We start from the raw sequence: 17,648 nt of genomic DNA on the forward strand, positions 1-17,648 counted from the left end.
AAATAAAATACACTGCATTAAACAGTTACACAGATTTTCCCCTCTGTTCCTTACTATGCAAAAAAGGGAGGAAAGGAATTAATAACTTGCTGGAAAGGGCTATCCTTAAATCTTGGTGATGGGATGTACACTTCTCCCAAATATGGAATAAACATTGACTCTTGGTATGGGGTTTGAGGTATCTAGAGAAAAGATGCTGGCTTTTCCATCCCACTCATTAATTTTTTGGGGGGTGCCCTCCACTCCTGCAGCTTCAGATAAGCTTCCTCATCCTATAGAAGCTTATATTCACTGAACTTCCTGCTCCTGGGTCCACCTGCTGTTGCCAGTAAGGAGCCCCTTCCCAGATGTCATGGGAATGAGGGCTTCTGAGGGATCCTAAGATCCTCCAAGAAATTTAGGACACCCAAAAACAGACAGACAAAACCAATCCTGCTTTGAATGCATGTGGGATGATTAATAATCTTGGCTCTCACTACGTTTGCAAAGTGAGTTGGGGTAGAGCATGTGCAGCAAGGCTGAGAATTTAGATATACAAGAGAGAGAGAAAAAAGTGTTGGTATCCATAGCAATGGTAATTTAGTTCTCTTGCTAATTTGAGGTATTTCCTGTTACTGATATGTATAGGAACAGAAAATACTCCATGTGAGTAAAAGCTGACCTAAGGTTACTATGGATACCATAAGTTTGTTTTTCCTGACTGTGCATATAGTTTAAATTATGGCGTTGTATTAATGAAGTGTATGGATGGCATTTATCTTTAACCCATTACACTTTCTCCAAGGAAGAGTCTGATTAGAACAGTAGTTCACAAAACATTAATAGGAAGAGTGACTTGACATTTTTCCAGAGACCATGAATAAAAAAAAATCTTGCTGATCATGGGAAGAACCTGGCAGTGCACATTTGTTTCAGGTTTTGTCTTCACAAAAATCTCTCTAACTAGGCAGCAGTTTGGTTTTGCTTTCTACTTTCTGTAGCTTGGATTTCTGCATCCATTTAGTATTTCACACTGTTATTATTGGAAAATTTGAGGTTGCTGTTGGCTTCTGAAAATTTGACCAAAAGGAAGGATTTCTGTGATTACACAGGCATGGAAAAAGATTGCAAGAGGGTATTCTTTTGTTACTGATGAGGATCAAAGAACTGTAATGTTGAATTTGAAAGTTTTTATGCAGCCTTGGGACAAGAGATTCACAACTATATCTCTTTAACATTTGAAGTGGGGTAGTTTCAACTCCACCTAGTCCACTCTTGTTTGTTTTGAGGAAACTTTCCCATCTATTTACAGTATTGTAGGAATTGAATGGGTACGCTGAAAGCTAGATCTACTGTTTAGCAAATCTTTGCTGATAATTTCTTGAATAATCAACAGCAGTCTTTTACTTTGAAAAAGTGAATGATTCTGGAAATGCCCATAGCTCATGAGTCATCACTGAAGATTTTAAATAGTTGAATGCAGTGTTTGTCCTCCACCCTTCCAGAATGACATGAATCATATTTTACTGTTTCCCAAATAGTTTAAATGGAAATGGTGTATATTCCTGACTTAAGCTGTTGTACACATTAGAATTCCATAGGAATTTTAAACAGACTTGGGTTGTAAAGGCAAACATTTTGTAACCCTAGCAACTTATTTTAACCACGAAGATTTTTTCTCCTGCTCTTTGATGTGACAAACTTATAATAATCTGTTACTGATTCACGCAGCTGATTTTACAGTTTTTTTAAATATAACTCTTTACACGTTACCTAAAGTTCAGTTGCAAGAATCACTTTATTATTGTGATAAATTTATAAAGGCTAATATATGAAAGTGTGCATATGAATAAATTGTTTTCCTATCTTTTTAGAAGGCAGTTTTGTTTAGTACATTTGAATAATAAAAAACCCCCTCCAACCTGAAAGCCTCTGGTCAGTCCGGAGTCCCATTATCTCCTGGTTGTATGGTGATTTAGGCTATGTTTACACTACCGCGGTAAGTTGACATACCTTGGGTCGAATTACCGCAGGGTCTACACCACGGGGAGTTGACGGGAGAGAAACTCCTGTTGGCTTAACTTACTCTTCTCATCGGGGGTAGAGTACAGGGGTCGACTGGAGAGTGATCTGTCGATTTGGCGGGTCTTCACTAGACCCGCTAAATTGACCGCCGGTGGATCGATCTCAGAGCGTGGATCCCAGCTGTACTGTAGACAAACCCTTACATACATTTGTATAAAATTTAACCACTTCTGTCTCAAGCTAAAAATATCCTGAAAAACTCCCAGAAGAAAATGTGGGATATGCCTTGGGAAGGGCAGATATGGTTACAACTAGGAAAAGATTACATTTTTCTTGGTCACAAGAGTCACAGATCCACTGCAGTGGTACTTCAGTCTGTCTGCAGCTTGGGAGTGGGAACAGAACTATTATCAATCATTGGCAGCAGAGGGAATGCTCTGCCTCTGGAAGTTTCCTCCATTTTTTTCTGCTTTCATGGTGTCCAGCAGCTCAGGTAGATCTCCTTGCTGGAGAGCTTTTCTGAGGAAAATACCAAACTTTTTTTCAGATTGATGACTAACATTTTAGTTCAATAGCATTGTCTTTCTGACTCCCATTCATGTTGGAAGATTGCATTCTGGGGAGGTTGTCTGCTCACATCTGCTTCCCCTTTTGATTGTGTTCACAGGCTTCATGGAGAAAGCTAGGCTAAGAAAAGGCAAAGGAAAGGGTCTGTGATTCCTGCTTCACCGACATCATCAAATACCTTGACAGGGAGCTCAGCCAGCTCTGTGGGCAGAGTGCAGTGTTCTCCCTCTGCAGCAAAGGAGGCAGGCAGGACTGAAAAAACTGCCTCCGGGGCAAGCCTCTTCCCCTCCCCTATCTCCACAAGTAGAGTAGGCAAAAAGGCACAATGCCAGTTAGAAGAACATGCTTGAGACCCTAGAGCCCATGCCAATAGCCCCTCTCCTGACTGCAAAGTTGAGCTGCTTAATCTCCAAGGGGGAAACGGATCTGTCTGGCCCATGGGGATCCCATGAAGAAGAGAGAGAGACAGATTTTGTGGAGTCTGTTGTTGAACCTCAAGCCAGGATGTTGAAACACCCAACAGGGACCCATGTTGGGGAGGGGAGCGAGTAAGCCTACATTACTTTAGGAAGTGGTGGGTGATGGGCACTGGAAATACTTTCGGAGCAATCTCTGAACCCAGTTTTGCTTCTCTCCTCTGAAGCAGGATTATAGGGACAGACTTCCAAAAGGGAACTAAATGAAATCAGTGCTGTTTTCCAAGCTCATATTCAGAGTACAGCATAGCAGCAGGTCAATGCAGAAAAGACCAGACTACAGTCATGTGCTGTCGTCTTTGTGTGAATGTATGTGCACAAAGGGAGTTTTTTCCCCTCAGGGAAGGAAGGCAAGCTGACCTAATCTGAGTTATGCAGTTTTATACATATGTAATGATGAAAAAAGATCAGCCTCTTTCAGGCACTGTTATGTTAGGAGCTCGGCAGCTCTCCTAGACAAACTATATCTGTACATTCCTCCTCATGCTCCTTGGGAAGATGTAATAAGGGGATGGGGTTTCCCATCACACCTAAAAGCTTGGGAAAGTATTTGGCTGTGGGAACTAGCTGTTGCTGCAGTTTGCCATACCATAACATCCATGATACTGTTCCCAGCGTGTGCTGCAGTTTACCTGGGTTGTCCACCGCCACATCTCAGGATGGAGTGTGGAGAGGGACAGCAGTCCACATGGAAGAACAAGCAGGCAATAAGAGGCCTCTTAGCCCACCACTACTTAGACCCTCTTGGTCTTCATTTAATAAATCAGAAGGTTCCCCAATGTGCATTCATCCATATTCTATCTGAGGTAGATACCAGATTGGTAGCATATAGTGGGTGGGAATTCAAAGTACAGTTAACACAATCCATTATTTAGGAAAGTAGAAATTACTGTGGAAGTTGTCTGAACTGAAGGGAACTTCAGGGATCTGGATGTTCCCCTGTTACGAGTGACTGGGTTTGTCCCTAAGCTGCAAAAGGCTGACGTTCCCAATGCAACAGATCTGCAGACCTTAATAGAAGAAAGGAAAATTTCAGGTAAGTTTAGTACTTGTAAATAACTATCATGGTGCTGGCATTCCTTTGCTGTAGATGTCAGAATATGTATGAGACTCGTGCAAACCATCTTAATTGTGCAAACCCCCCCTTCCCTTCCCTTCATACAGTGCTCTTGCGAATTATGGTTCATGGATCATTTTGTTAGCCAGGCTCACTAGCAGCTATGTGAATCACAGCAGTAAAGTTCACTATATTTATTTATTGTTAAATTAATAATGATATTATGCTGGGGATTGTGAGGAACCGTGTTGATGCAGATGGATGTCACATCTTCTGCTCAGACTAAATGAGGGAACACTTAAATGCCCCTTTGTTCGGAGATAGGTGAAACAGGACCCACCACCGAAAATGTGGACAGGTAGGGAGTTTGGCAAAACAGGTGGAAGCTTGGCTCATCTCCTCAATAGCCCCTTATCTCTTCCTGCACCCCACTGTGATACACAGACAAGCCAGAGTAGCAATAGAAGGGAAGGGTCTAGTAACTTACTGTTGGCCTATACAAGCCCCTTCCCTGTTCTGCCTCATTCCCCCAGGAGCAATGAGGAAGCAGGGGAGGAACTGTGACTCAATGTCTGAGTCACAATGCCTCCTGGGGTGGTGTGGGTTAAACTCATAGCTATGTCTGAACTCAAGATCTAGCTCTAAGTATGTGTTATGTACTTGCAGTTGGTTGTAAAACTATTGGTTAGTATTTTTTTTTTAACAGTCTTCTCTTTAGATATTGACCTAGTTTGTTGTTCCAGGCTTCAAGCTTCTATTCTTGAGCTTTGTTCAGTGGAATTTTCTCTTTTTAAAATCAGTTGCTGGAAATAATTAACTACATTAAGTGCCGAATACTACAGCAATACAGGCTGGAACTAGCTTAGGGAGATTGTTTACAAAGCAGTGTAGAGGATTTAGCCACATCTTTCATTAACATCAACATACCAAGAAGAATAAAAGGCTTGGAGTTATAAAATAAAATTAAAAAGGGTATATGGATGGTGGGGAATAGCATAAAATCAGACTAACCTGGAAAATTACATATGCATTGAATGAACACTGAAAATGGCAAAAGTTTGATATGGTGGCATGGAAATAGTTGAGCTGTTGTATGAGATATCTAGGCTTAGGAGCCACCTTTTATGTATAAGTGGGTAAGGTCCAGCTCTCTATGGCTACCTTTTTTCCTTTGTTTCCTTCTCTGACCTTCCTTCTCCTGCTACACCTCATGGAATTGTTAGAAAAGTAAGTTAAATGGTGAGGCACTTGGGTGCCAGTGGTAAGGTGTTCTTGGCAGCAGGCCTTCACTTTTACCACCAGAAATGTAATTGACTGCCTAAAATATTGTAAAAAGCATCTTTATCTGGTCTTTTCAATGACTCTTGGCTCTTCTCTCTCATATTTAGTCTACTTGAAGGGTGTTTCTGAGCGTTGTTCTCTTTAAAAGTTGTAGAGTTGCGGGTGTCATGAGGTGTGGTGTGTAGTGATACCTACCTTTTAGTATAAGTACTTTGAGTATCTGTGGCACTCTTTTTTCTAATATTAAGTGCTCAACTCCCACCGTTGATAGAGAAGTTGCAGTGTACTTCCATAAAATAAAAGTACCTATTTCACTACCTGTTTCATAGACTGCCAGTTAAATACAATGTAAAATAAAATGTCTCCCATCTACTTGAACATACATGCTTAATTTCTCAGTCTGTTAGCTGTTACTGAATCTCTACCACTATTCAGAAGAAACTGCGACTAAACTATCTACCTGATTTTATTTGGTTAGCGAGAGGATACCACATAGACCATTGCTGTAGCCAATTATCCTCCTAAAATACAACGTGCTTCAGTGTTGATATCCTACCATTGCAGCACTCACTCTGAGTGGTAAGTTGAAAAGCCCTGCTTTCTTATAGGGCAATTAATAATTGCCTGAGAAATAGAGGAAGGTGGTGGTTGCACTGTAATGATGGTAGCCCCTTTCCTAAGTCAGTTCAGGAATGCGCTGCTTCTCCCTCTTGAGAAGAAAGTTCAGAGTCCAAATAGAGAAGTCTTCCAGTCTGTTATTACTGCAGCACCACCAGAATACCCTTTACTACTTTTTAATGAGGGGAAAAAAAACAACTTGAATTTGTGTATCCAGTTTGTGACAGTTCGTTCCCACCGGGCCTGGAAAACATGTGGAGAGGCTAAGGGTTAAAGTCTTGATCTTTTGTTTTTGTTTTTATAGGAATATAAACTTATGCATCCAGTACTCAGAGTAGACTTTGTAATGTAACAGTGGTATTTCCTAGGTATTTGTAAAGCAAAGGGATCCCTCTGCAGCCCATTTTAAATTTCAAAATGAGTAGATTGGTTTAGAGTACATTTGAAATTACTTAAGAAATTATTTGAATCAAAAATAAGAATTTTGTTTAAAAAACCAAGAACAAATTACTATTATGTTTTAGTATTCAGATTGACCCACTCTGGTATATTGTAATTTATTAGGCATTCACTCAATCCATTTGTATTTTCAGTCCAGATCAGATATCTTAAGAAGGATATAAAACAACAATTATGCTGCTGGTTCATTATAAGAAAAAGTCAGAATGTTCTTGGGGAGTTCATTGTCCCCTATGTGTGGTGGTGTAGTTGTTAAATGGCAGATTTGTGGTGTGTTTTTGACCCCTTAGGTATATGGGTTAAATAGCTACTGAAATTAATACAATATTGATTTTTTTTATTTAAACAAAGCTCTGGCTAGATGTGATGTAATTGCATTTTAACTCTTTCCAGTATGAACATGGTAACACTTCCATTCTAAAAATTAAGTTACAGTAAATGTGTACAAGAAAAAAATATGGTGAATTGCCATACCAACTTTAAATAAATATTTTATGGGCAAAATTTCCAAAATAAGTGTCAGAACTTATCCAGATATTTTTTATTAATCTCTTTTGTAGTTATAGTTAAATCACTGTGCCCAATCTTCCACTTTTTTGTTGTAAGTATGAAGCATTATATTCCTCATAGTAAATATATTCATTGGACTTCTTGTTGGATTCTTCACATAGCTAGATAGGTCATGAATTGCAAAGATAATAAGTAGGGAATTCCCAAATCACAGTGAAAGCATCTAGCTAGCATATCAAATTATAATTGTAATTTGCAATAAAACAATACTTAACTTTTTTCTTCATATTTCTCCTTAAATATTTGTATATCTTTGAAGATTTCTTATTTCCACACAACATATGGACCCAGTAAACTAATGGCTAGTTATAGTCTCATAATGAAGGTGGGAAGAAAGGAGAAAAACATTCCTTGATATTGACTACTACCAACCTCTGCCCTGTATCCATCTGCCAAAACAGTACATTGGTGGGGTGGGAGAGCTACTTTACAGTATCTAGTAGTCTGATTTTTTTCTAAGGTAATTTTTGGTCACATATGCAAGCTATTGTCAATTTCTGAAGAGTATTCATAAATGGAAGGCAAATATTTTTCATACATGCAGTGTATCAGAAAACGTTTCAGTGGGTATCGTATCTTGGAAGAGCTGCTGACATCCCATGGAAATCTTTGTTACATGTAGAAATAATTTTACTGTTTACATTTTCTGTCTCTTCCCTGGTTCTTAAAGAACATCTGTATGAAATTTACCTGAGCCTTGTTCTTTAAATCCTCTGTCATTCTGCATTCTGTGGACAGTTGTGACCCCTCCCACCACCATGTAGACAGACAAGTGAAATAGATAAGCTTGACAGAACACACAATCCTTCCTTTTATTAAAATGTCCTTAGTTGTAACTTTCCCAAAGATCTTGTATGGAATTATAATAACTATATAGAGAAATAAAAAAGGCTTTACAAAGGTGGGAAAGCATTATTATTCAAATGCTAGAAATAAGAAAATTTAGGTACAGAGTTTATATATTGCCACAGAGTCACACAGTGAACAAGACATCTGGGTTAAATTCTGCCAGTCCTGACCTCTAACCAATAGACTACATAATCTACACAAATACTTTAAAATATGCTCCCTCCCTCTCCTCCCCACCTCAGATTTTTTCCAGGAAGTGTTAGCAATTGTTTAACACGTTTTGATATAGTGTGGTGAAACTATTGAAGGGTGGGCATATGATTTTAAAATATCTACAGTGGTTTGGAATGGCAGTGCTGATAGTAGGAATAACTTTGATTCTTAAGCTTTTGAAAAATCACATCTGTTAATATCTAAAGCAGTTAAAACACTTGAGACTGGTTTTTTTTCTTTTTCTTGTCCTGGACTGGTACATAGGACTTCAGAGTAAGAATACTTTAATTAAGAGGCATCAGATAAGAACATAAGAATGGCCGTACTGTGTCAGACTAATGATCCATGTAGCCCAGTATCCTGCTTCTGGCAGTGACGAATGCCAGATGCTTCAAAGGGAAAGAACAGAAGAGGGCAATCACCAAGTGATCCATCCCCTGTCGTCCATTCCCTGCATCTAACAGTCAGAGTCCTTAGGGACACCCAAAGCATGTGGGTTCATCCCTGATCACCTGGGCTAATAGCCATTGATGGACCTATCTTCCAGGAACTTATCTAATTCTTTTTTTGAACCCGGTTATATTTTTGACCTTCACAATCGATCCCGGCAGTGAGTTCCATAGGTTGACTGCATTGTGTGAAGTGCTCCCTTACGTTTGTTTTAAACCTGCTGCCTATTAAATTAATTGGGTGACCCCTGATTCTTGTATTACGTGAATGGGGTAAATAACGCTTCATTATTCACTTTCTCCATACAATCTGTGATTTTATAGATGTTTCATATCCCTCCTTAGTCATCATTTTTCCAAGCTGAACAATCTGAATCTTTTTAATCTCTCCTCATATGGAAGCTATTCCATACCCTTAATCATTTTTGTTGCTCTTCTCTGTACTTTTTCCATTTCTAATATATCATTTTAGAGATAGGGCAATCAGAACTTGAATACATGTGGTATTCAAGATGTGGGTGTACCAGCGATTTATATAGTAGCATTATGATATTTTCTGTTTCCTAATGGTTCTTAATATTCTGTTAGCTTTTTTGACTGCTGCTGCACATTGAGCTGATGTTTTCAGAGAACTATTGATGATGACTTCAAGATCTTTCTTGAGTGTTAACAGCTAGCTTAGACCCCATCATTTTGGATTTTGTTTTCCACTGTGCATTGCTTTGCATTTTCAACATCCAATTTCATCTGCCATTTTGTTGCTCAGTCTCCTAGATCATTCAACCTGTTCTCCTTTTATATATTGTGAATTGATCAGTGATTGACAGCCATCAAAAAATCTTTATATTGTCTAGTAGGAACAAAAAAACACTGTTTGCTTAACACTGAAGCATTTCCAACAGTTTATGGCACATGATGCAGTTGTATAATACGCCCACAGACCAGCACAGTTACTTTAAGCAAATTTAGGTCAAAATATAAATTCAGTTTGTTGGAATATGAGATTAATGAAGGCTACGTTATGCTTGGAGTCATTTTTCAAACTTCTGTATTGTGTGTGTGTATGTGTTTATCTAGTAGCAAAAGTAATGTTTATGGTAAATAATGGTTAGTTTATCTTTTTAAAGTAACTGACCATTAAAAGCTAGTTTTATATCTTAGTTTTTAGGGGATTTCTGTTTAAAATACTGTCTTCAGAGAGTTAAATGAGGACTGCTCTGTTGTTCTGTACAGTAACATGTGAAAGCAGTTAGAATGTTGGAATTGTTTACTTGCCTAAATTGTCAGTCAGCAGAGCCAGTACACCAGATTTCTTTGTGGCTTTTAGTGGAAAAAGTTAAACACTCGCTCTTTCTTCAATTATAGAATTTTTACGTGTGAGCCGAATTAGTCACAAAACTGGCACAAACATTCAAACTGTGATGGCTGCCCAAAAGGCACTATTTATTTATTTATTTTTTGCTAGAGGAAGTTGCATCCAGAGCAGTAGCTCAGTTCTCTGGTAAGTGTAACATGTGAGCATTACTAGGCATTTCATGCTGCGGGTCTGCAGTCTGTGCTCTTTAGACTATTGCTCAGTTCGAATGCTGCTGTGGATGTGAACTGTGCTCTGTTAGTATGTTCTCCTAATGACCAATTCAGGCAGTAGGATTTCAAAGCTTTGCAAGACCATCTATTGAATGAACACACAATCTAAAAATCAGCGACAGAAAATTGATATATAGTATTTAACCCTGGAGGAAAATCAGGTTGGCACAGAGACAGCCATTCGCATAAAGAAGTTGGCTCGAAGAAGATGCACAGAGTCTCATTTTTTTCCACAGTCTGAATGAACACTACAACGGAAGCTATATTCACATGGTGATCAAAAGAAACACTTGCGTGATGAACTGCTGATGCAGGAAAAGTCTAAGGCAGTAATTTGAGCTCTTCGTGCCTTAGTAGCTTGCTTGTTTCACGGAAGCATTCTTCCTTAACAGCATTTCTGCATAGTGGGTTCCCTGTTGGAGCAGCACATCAATTGCCTGATGGAGGAAAAATGAATGCTCTACATTGCTGGTATCATTGATGGAGTAAAACTATCTACGTTTCTGTCACTTGGGAAATCTGGATTAAACAGGCAATCTTATTCCGGGAGTCCCATTGTCCCTTGTGGTCTGACTCATTGCATGTAAATGTACTGCAGCTCTGCTGTACATTGCGGAGATTTTTATTACATAGGGAAGAATTGTCAATCTTGGAGTATCATGTTGTGAATCCTTGCTGAAAAATAGATTGTGTGAAGTATTCCTGACATTAAGACAAATGAAGTTCCAAAATTGCAGAATAAGATCCTGAAACATTTAGGGCAGTGGTGTTTATTTTCAGTCATCAGAAAGCCTAGTACAGTAAATTGGAGACTGACCTTGCAAGACAGGCTATAGCTGTGATCATCTCTGTCAGAGCAATTGTTCCTTGTTTCATTCTATACAGAATGGTGTCATGTCACCTACAACAATGATTTCACTGTGTGGATAAAGTTATTCTGTAGAAATAGCAATATTAAGAGGCAGATTTTCTAGTAAAAGGACATACTATAGATATTTACGATATTGACATTTCTATTCTAACCTAGTTAGTGTGGAGAATATTTTTAATACATTTTTCACAAATTCAGTGTTGTAGTACAGGTGAATGAAACCTTGTTTTTAAAGTATATATATTTTTAAAATAGCATTGTTTGAACATCTTAAATGAAATATAGTGGGGAAAAAAGTCCTTTTTTAAATTTTAAAACACCAGCAATAGTGTTAAGAAGTTATGTTTGTGAGTGTATACTCGGGAGGTAAAAGTACTTTCTGTGCTGTCTCAGCTGTGGTTACTACAGTGTTGTTCTGAATACAGTTTTTTCAAACGGATCGAATGAGTCGAGTGTGTATTGTTGTTTTGGAGGAGGTTGAAGATGATTCTCCCACATTTTTTTCCAAACTACCTCAGGAAAATACATCTGTACGTCCTTCACCTTCTGGAAATGTGTTGGTAAGATATGTCCTCTGTAATAGTGCTGCAAAGGTCTAGTGATGCTTATCTTATCATAGGATTTACATGACTAAGCAAAGTAGCACCTGGGTTACTTTGTGTTGAATACTTGAGCACCTTAGAGACTAACTAGTTTATTTGAGCATAAGCATCCGATGAAGTGAGCTGTAGCTCACGAAAGCTTATGCTCAGATAAATTGGTTAGTTTCTAAGGTGCCACAAGTACTCTTTTTCTTTTTGCGAATACAGACTAACACGGCTGCTACTCTGAAACCTTTGTGTTGAATGAATAGTTCTTTAGTGAAGTCAAAATCACCTATGTTAAGCACCATGATATTTAAAACTTAGGGATGGAATTAAAACTTGTAAGGGCTCCCTTTTTTGTGTGTAACGATATTTTTGAAGCAGAGTTAAGAAATCTCAACTTTGTAGTTAGTTTTATGATAGCACGGTTTTTCCAGAGAGCTTGATGAAATTACATTTGCAGTAAATATTTGCTTTCCTGCTTGTTGTTTTTTTATCTGTTCAGTACCACTTTAGAAACTGATGTAACCTTTATAATGCAATAATAAGCTGTGTGTATTTTGAGAATTGGTATCATATCCAGGGTATCTCGAGAATATCAGTTGCACACTAAAATAAAAAGTTGTGAAAGTCAGATTATAGATGTAATGTAGCTGTGCATTCGTGTTATCACTTACCAGAAGCATTGAAGAAATTTGCTTTCTTGAAAACAAAATTATTTTTCTTTGTCATGTAATTTGAGGTTTGACTTAGATCATGATATATCACAAAAGTTTGTGATGCTGATTAGGAAATCTAGTTATATTTAGTAATGCCTATGTGTACGTGTGCATTTGTTTCCATATCATTCAAATATACTCTGCTTCCTTATTCTTATCCAAACACGAGAACTTTTAATTTTACTAATTTATTAATGTAAAATGAGTTTTACATATATTTTGAATAGTATATAATGTATCCTAGACTAATTGATCTTACTTTGCCACAGGAATTTATTTTAGTAGTCTTTTTTTAACCATTCGTTAAAAACGTAGAAAAATTTATAAACCTTTTTTTTAAATCCAGCGGTTCTTTAGTTTGTGTACAAGTTTGTAAAGTATATTGGGGGTGAGGAGGGAGGGAAAGGCAGTTAATTGACTTCCTTCAGGCCAAATTTTGCAATAGTTTGTTTTTTCATTTTGCTACCAGAACACCTTCCTTAGTCTTGATTTGGTATATGACCATTATGTTGTCATAAAACAAAAAATGCATGTAGAAGTAATGCATGGAATGTAATGTTTGTTTTTTAAATACTACTACTTTCTTTTGTTTCAGCCACTGCTGGTTCAAGCTATATTTAATGGGGACCCTGATGAAGTTCGAGCATTAATATTTAAGAAAGAAGATGTTAACTTTCAGGTAAAGAGAAACGTGCCCTTTAGCTTTGAGAATAAATTCATTTCATTTTGGGTACAGCTCCAATTCCTTAATGTTCTTATCACTTCAAAAGTGTGCTTACTTGCAGATATTTATGAAAATTTTGACTGTTACATAAAGTATAACCACATAGATCATGATCCTAATCTCCTTATTTAGACCCATCTCACCTTGAAGTTAATATCTTTGGCTTGGGAAACACTGCAGTATGAGGGGTTTAAATGTAAAAACAGTCCTGTGCGAGAGAAGGAAATGAAGCTCACTTGGCCTAGATTTTTGTACTAAATTTATTTAAAGAAAAAAGAATTAATTCAAAATCTTACTGTGTGAACTTTTAGACTTACAATTTCCAGTTTCACTGTACAAAAATAACCGCAAAGTTTGTTTACGTTAAAGCATTAAAGTTTGACTAGAAAATGAGAATATTTTAGGTCTGATATTTTGTGGAGTCTGTCTATTCATTTTTAATCAAAGGATGCACAAGAGTCAACATATACGTATAGTAGACAACTGAAAATGTAGGCATAACTTTATTTAGGCTGGTATTATCTTGGGAGGATTTTAAAGCACAGATTCTAAAAACAAATAGGTTTATGCAGTCATTTAAAACTGGAAGCCCTGTTTCTTTTGTTATATAACCCTGCAGTGTTGCAAACCTGAACAAATTTTTTGTTTGTTATATTGAAATGAAGTTGACTTGTCCAGTTTCATTATCTGAGTGAAATACAAAAAGTTAAAACCACATAACTGGTGAAAGGTAAAGTACATCTTCAACTATTAATAATTTAAGGTGTAAGACATCAGTAAGGAATTTCATGTAATGTACAATTTTTAACTTGATAGTGTCCCATTAGAAAGATAAGCCATAGTAAACAGCTGATATCGCTTTGCTTTTAAAAAACACTTAAAATTTGCACATGTAAGGACTTCATGCAGCAATTTCTTTCCTCCCATTTGTAACTTCCCAAATTGGTCCTAAAGTGATTAGTTGTCCTAAAGCGTTAATGCTGACCACTAGATCCAACATAGTTTGGATCCAGTGAAACACTTAAAAATTACTGTTTATAATTACAAAATTGGGAATATATAGACTCTAAAGCAAAAGTTTAATCAAAAATATGTATTTAGACATTTGAAAGCATTTTGCATGAGATTCTGGGGCTGATCCAGTGCTCATTAAAGTATGTGAGTGTCTCCATTGACTTGATGGACCTTAGATTGTGTCCTGTGTGAGTAAATACTGTGTGACTTACCGGTTTGAAAATTTTGTTTTACAAGGTTAAATTTAATGAGATTTAGTAATTTCCTATATGAGGTTGCAAAAAAACAAAAAAAATTGCCTTTGGGTGAGAGATCAGTTGTTTATCCACTTTTCTTTTGTTTTTGTTTTTTAACTTTGCACACTGTGATTAATACCTTTGTAAGCCTTCCTATTGCAGTACTTCAGCTCTCTGATATCATTTCAGACTCTTCTGTGATGCTCACTTTTATAGAAGTTGCACGTGATAGTTTTAAAAGAGGGTGCTTTTTTATGGATACCATAGTAGTTCATATGTTTCAGAAGGAAGCTTGGATCATGTGATGCGATATATAACTTAATATGCTTGTTAAATTTTTTAAAAGTTGATTCTTGTCATATGTGCACTTTGACCACATCTTGCACATTCTTTATTATTTTAAAAACCTGATTAGTATTTAATAGGTTAGTCACTTGACTCATGCTTTTCAGTACATAAATAAAACTTAATTTTTATAAATTTGGTTCTTGTAAAGAACATTTTATTAGTAGAAGTACTTTTTAAATTAAATTATTTTCCATTTCTTTTACTTGAAGCAAAAGCTTCTATTTTAGTTTTCAGCATGTGTGCAATATCTTTCCAGCACAGCCTCTTGTCAGTCAAATGGAGTCAGTTCCTGAACATGGATAAACAGATGCACAATCCAATTAGGTAGGGGCTCATATAGTTGTTAAAGAATTTATTGAAAGAGAGATACTTTTGACTGATAAGCATTTATGTTGGGGGGAAAAAAAGGAAAAAACAAAATACTCATAACTTGTGTTTAAATCCTTAGATTTTAATGCTTTATTGCCTCAAAAACAATCTTGAAGGGAAACATGTCGTAGGCATATCAGCTTATTCATATACAAAGATGTGCTTAGAAACACAGGTTTTGGCAGACATGTTCTTCTCCCCAGAGCAGCTTCCCAGCCACCCTCTCTCATGTAGACAGGTACTTATCACCCTCAGTGACTCCTTCAGTGCTGGCCAAACTGCAGTTGGGGAGATGGGAAGTACAGTTTTCTTAACAGTATGTTCACATGCAGCCCTTACTACAGCCTGTTTTCTAGTTGCTGGCACAGACACATCTTCCCTTCTTTTTTGAGGAAACTGAGGAAGCCTCTTTGGTTAATAGTTCAGTTTTTGGTTTATTGTTTTCTGTTTTTATCTGGCTGACACGGGCTATTTATGAGATGGCTATGATGCTTAGTGTCCCAAGCTTCCCCTCACAATCTAGAACCTATCCTTCCAACAAAGCCCGATGCCAACTCTGTCCACATATTTATTCAAGTGACACCATCATAGGACCTAATCGCATTAGCCATGCCATCAGGGGCTCGTTCACCTGCACATCTGCCAATGTGATATATGCCATCATGTGCCAGCAAGGCTCCTCTGCCATGTACATTGGCCAAACTGGACCATCTCTATGCAAAAGAATAAACGGACACAAATTTGACATCAGGAATCATAACATTCAAAAACTGGTAGGAGAACATTTCAACCTCTCTGGCCACTCAGTAAAAGACTTAAGGGTGGCAATTTTGCAACAGAAAAGCTTCAAAAACAGATTCCAGCGAGAAACTGCTGAACTTGAATTAATATGCAAACTAGATACCATTAACTTGGGTTTGAATAGAGACTGGGAGTGGCTGGGACGTTACACATATTGAATCTATTTCCCCGTGTTAACTATCCTAAACTTTGTCAACTGTCTAAATGGGCCATCTTGATTATCACTACAAAAGGTTTTTTCTCCTGCTGATAATAACTTATTGTAATTAATTAGCCTCTTACAGTTTGCGTGGCAGCTTCCACCTTCTCTGTGTGTGTGCGCGCGTGTGCGTGCGTATCTATATCTATCTTCTTACTATATGTTCCATTCTGTGCATCCGATGAAGTGGGCTGTAGCCCACAAAAGCTTATGCTCTAATAAATTTGTTAGTCTCTAGGGTGCCACTAGTACTCCTGTTCTTTTAATCTAGACCTTGAATTTCCACCTTAATTATGTGCTATCATTGGCAGTGGAAAAGAGAAGGTGGAGAAAATGAAGTTTTCATGATTGGACAATAAAGATAAGAGTTGCATTAGACTATTTAACTGTTGAGAATTATATTGGGGAAACAATGTGACAAAACAATGTGTGTATGTTTCTTCACATCACCATCCAGAAACTTCAGCAGTGGTCTAGGGAATTCCTTATTCATTCTCCCCAATGCTTCCTGCTGCTTTTCTGAACAACTATTATTGTGCAAAAAGAACAGGAGTACTTGTGGCACCTTAGAGACTAACAAATTTATTTGAGCATAAGCTTTCGTGAGCTACAGCTCACTTCATCGGATGTATTCAGGAATGGCTCACGAAAGCTTATGCTCAAATAAATTTGTTAGTCTAAGGTGCCACAAGTCCTCCTTTTCTTTTTGCGGATACAGACTAACACAGCTGCTACTCTGAAACCTATTATTGTGCAATCAGTATTCTTACAGTGGCAGATAGTATCCTTTTGTGGGTGATGGGGTGGGTTATTTATCAACTTATTTTTCTGTGGGTTGTAGTTAAGTGTCTGAGCTGAATTTATCCAATTAACTTTTGATCTCATATGGAGCCATCTGACAAAGTCAAGAAGGATGTTGTATGAACATTTTTGATGTAGTGTCTTGGGGGACATTTTCTCTGATCACTCAATTTCACGTATCTTTTAAGATTATGGATGTTTATATAAAATATTTCATATTCTAATAGCCTGACAATATTTTTGTAGTTTTGTGGCATCTGTTTATTTTATTGATGCAAAGTGAGGTATATCTATGTAGAGTAATGTTTGACTTCTTAAAACTAAGTGGTGATTGTGGTTACCACAAAATCAGTATGAAATGCCTAAAGCTCAGGACCAGGTTGGGCCCCATGTGCATTTGACAAACATAATAAAGGCAATCCCTAGATTATGTGTGTTTTCCAGTCAGACTGGCCCAAAAAATTGAGTGAATCCTTTTGAAACTGTCAAAATGTAATGTTTAGCGTTCTTGCTACTAGATAGTGTACTTAAGATAATAAGTACATGGGAAATCTGATTATAGGGTCTGAAATAAACTTAAAATTGATTCCTGAACATGCGTAAAACCTGTTATATAAAGAAAATGTCCAAAGATAGCATCAAATGCCTTTTAACAACAAAATAAATACTCTGTTGTAAGGCTGTCACTCTTTCTTAGTTTATCCTCTTTTGTCAAGGTGCCATACTAGAAGAATTCTGAGGTTAGAGGTGGTCTTTCATATTCTAAGCTGCTGTGCATAACAGTGAGATAATAAAAAGATAGCAAATTTTAGTTATGTTCTGGAAAAAAGCTGTTATGAATTAACATTGGCT

The 17,648-nt window shown here is 37.3% G+C and overlaps 1 protein-coding gene across 5 annotated transcripts in view; it reads left to right on the plus strand.

Moving 5' to 3' along the window:
• Positions 1–17,648, plus strand: part of ANKRD28 (ankyrin repeat domain 28) — a 231,293-nt gene that overhangs the window by 62,329 nt on the left and 151,316 nt on the right. For 3 of the 5 annotated variants that reach the window (XM_043540995.1, XM_043540994.1, XM_043540997.1), the window contains exon 2: positions 12,900–12,983. The exons of 1 other annotated variant lie outside the window; for it this stretch is intronic. In XM_043540995.1, coding sequence (XP_043396930.1) covers positions 12,900–12,983 — 84 coding nt within the window. Of the gene's footprint in view, positions 1–10,115; positions 11,562–12,899; positions 12,984–17,648 lie in introns of those variants that run through there. One more of the 5 variants, XM_037890477.2, reaches the window with a different exon arrangement.

The sequence above is a fragment of the Chelonia mydas genome, chromosome 2, assembly GCF_015237465.2.
Source record: "Chelonia mydas isolate rCheMyd1 chromosome 2, rCheMyd1.pri.v2, whole genome shotgun sequence".
Lineage (NCBI taxonomy): Eukaryota > Metazoa > Chordata > Testudines > Cheloniidae > Chelonia > Chelonia mydas.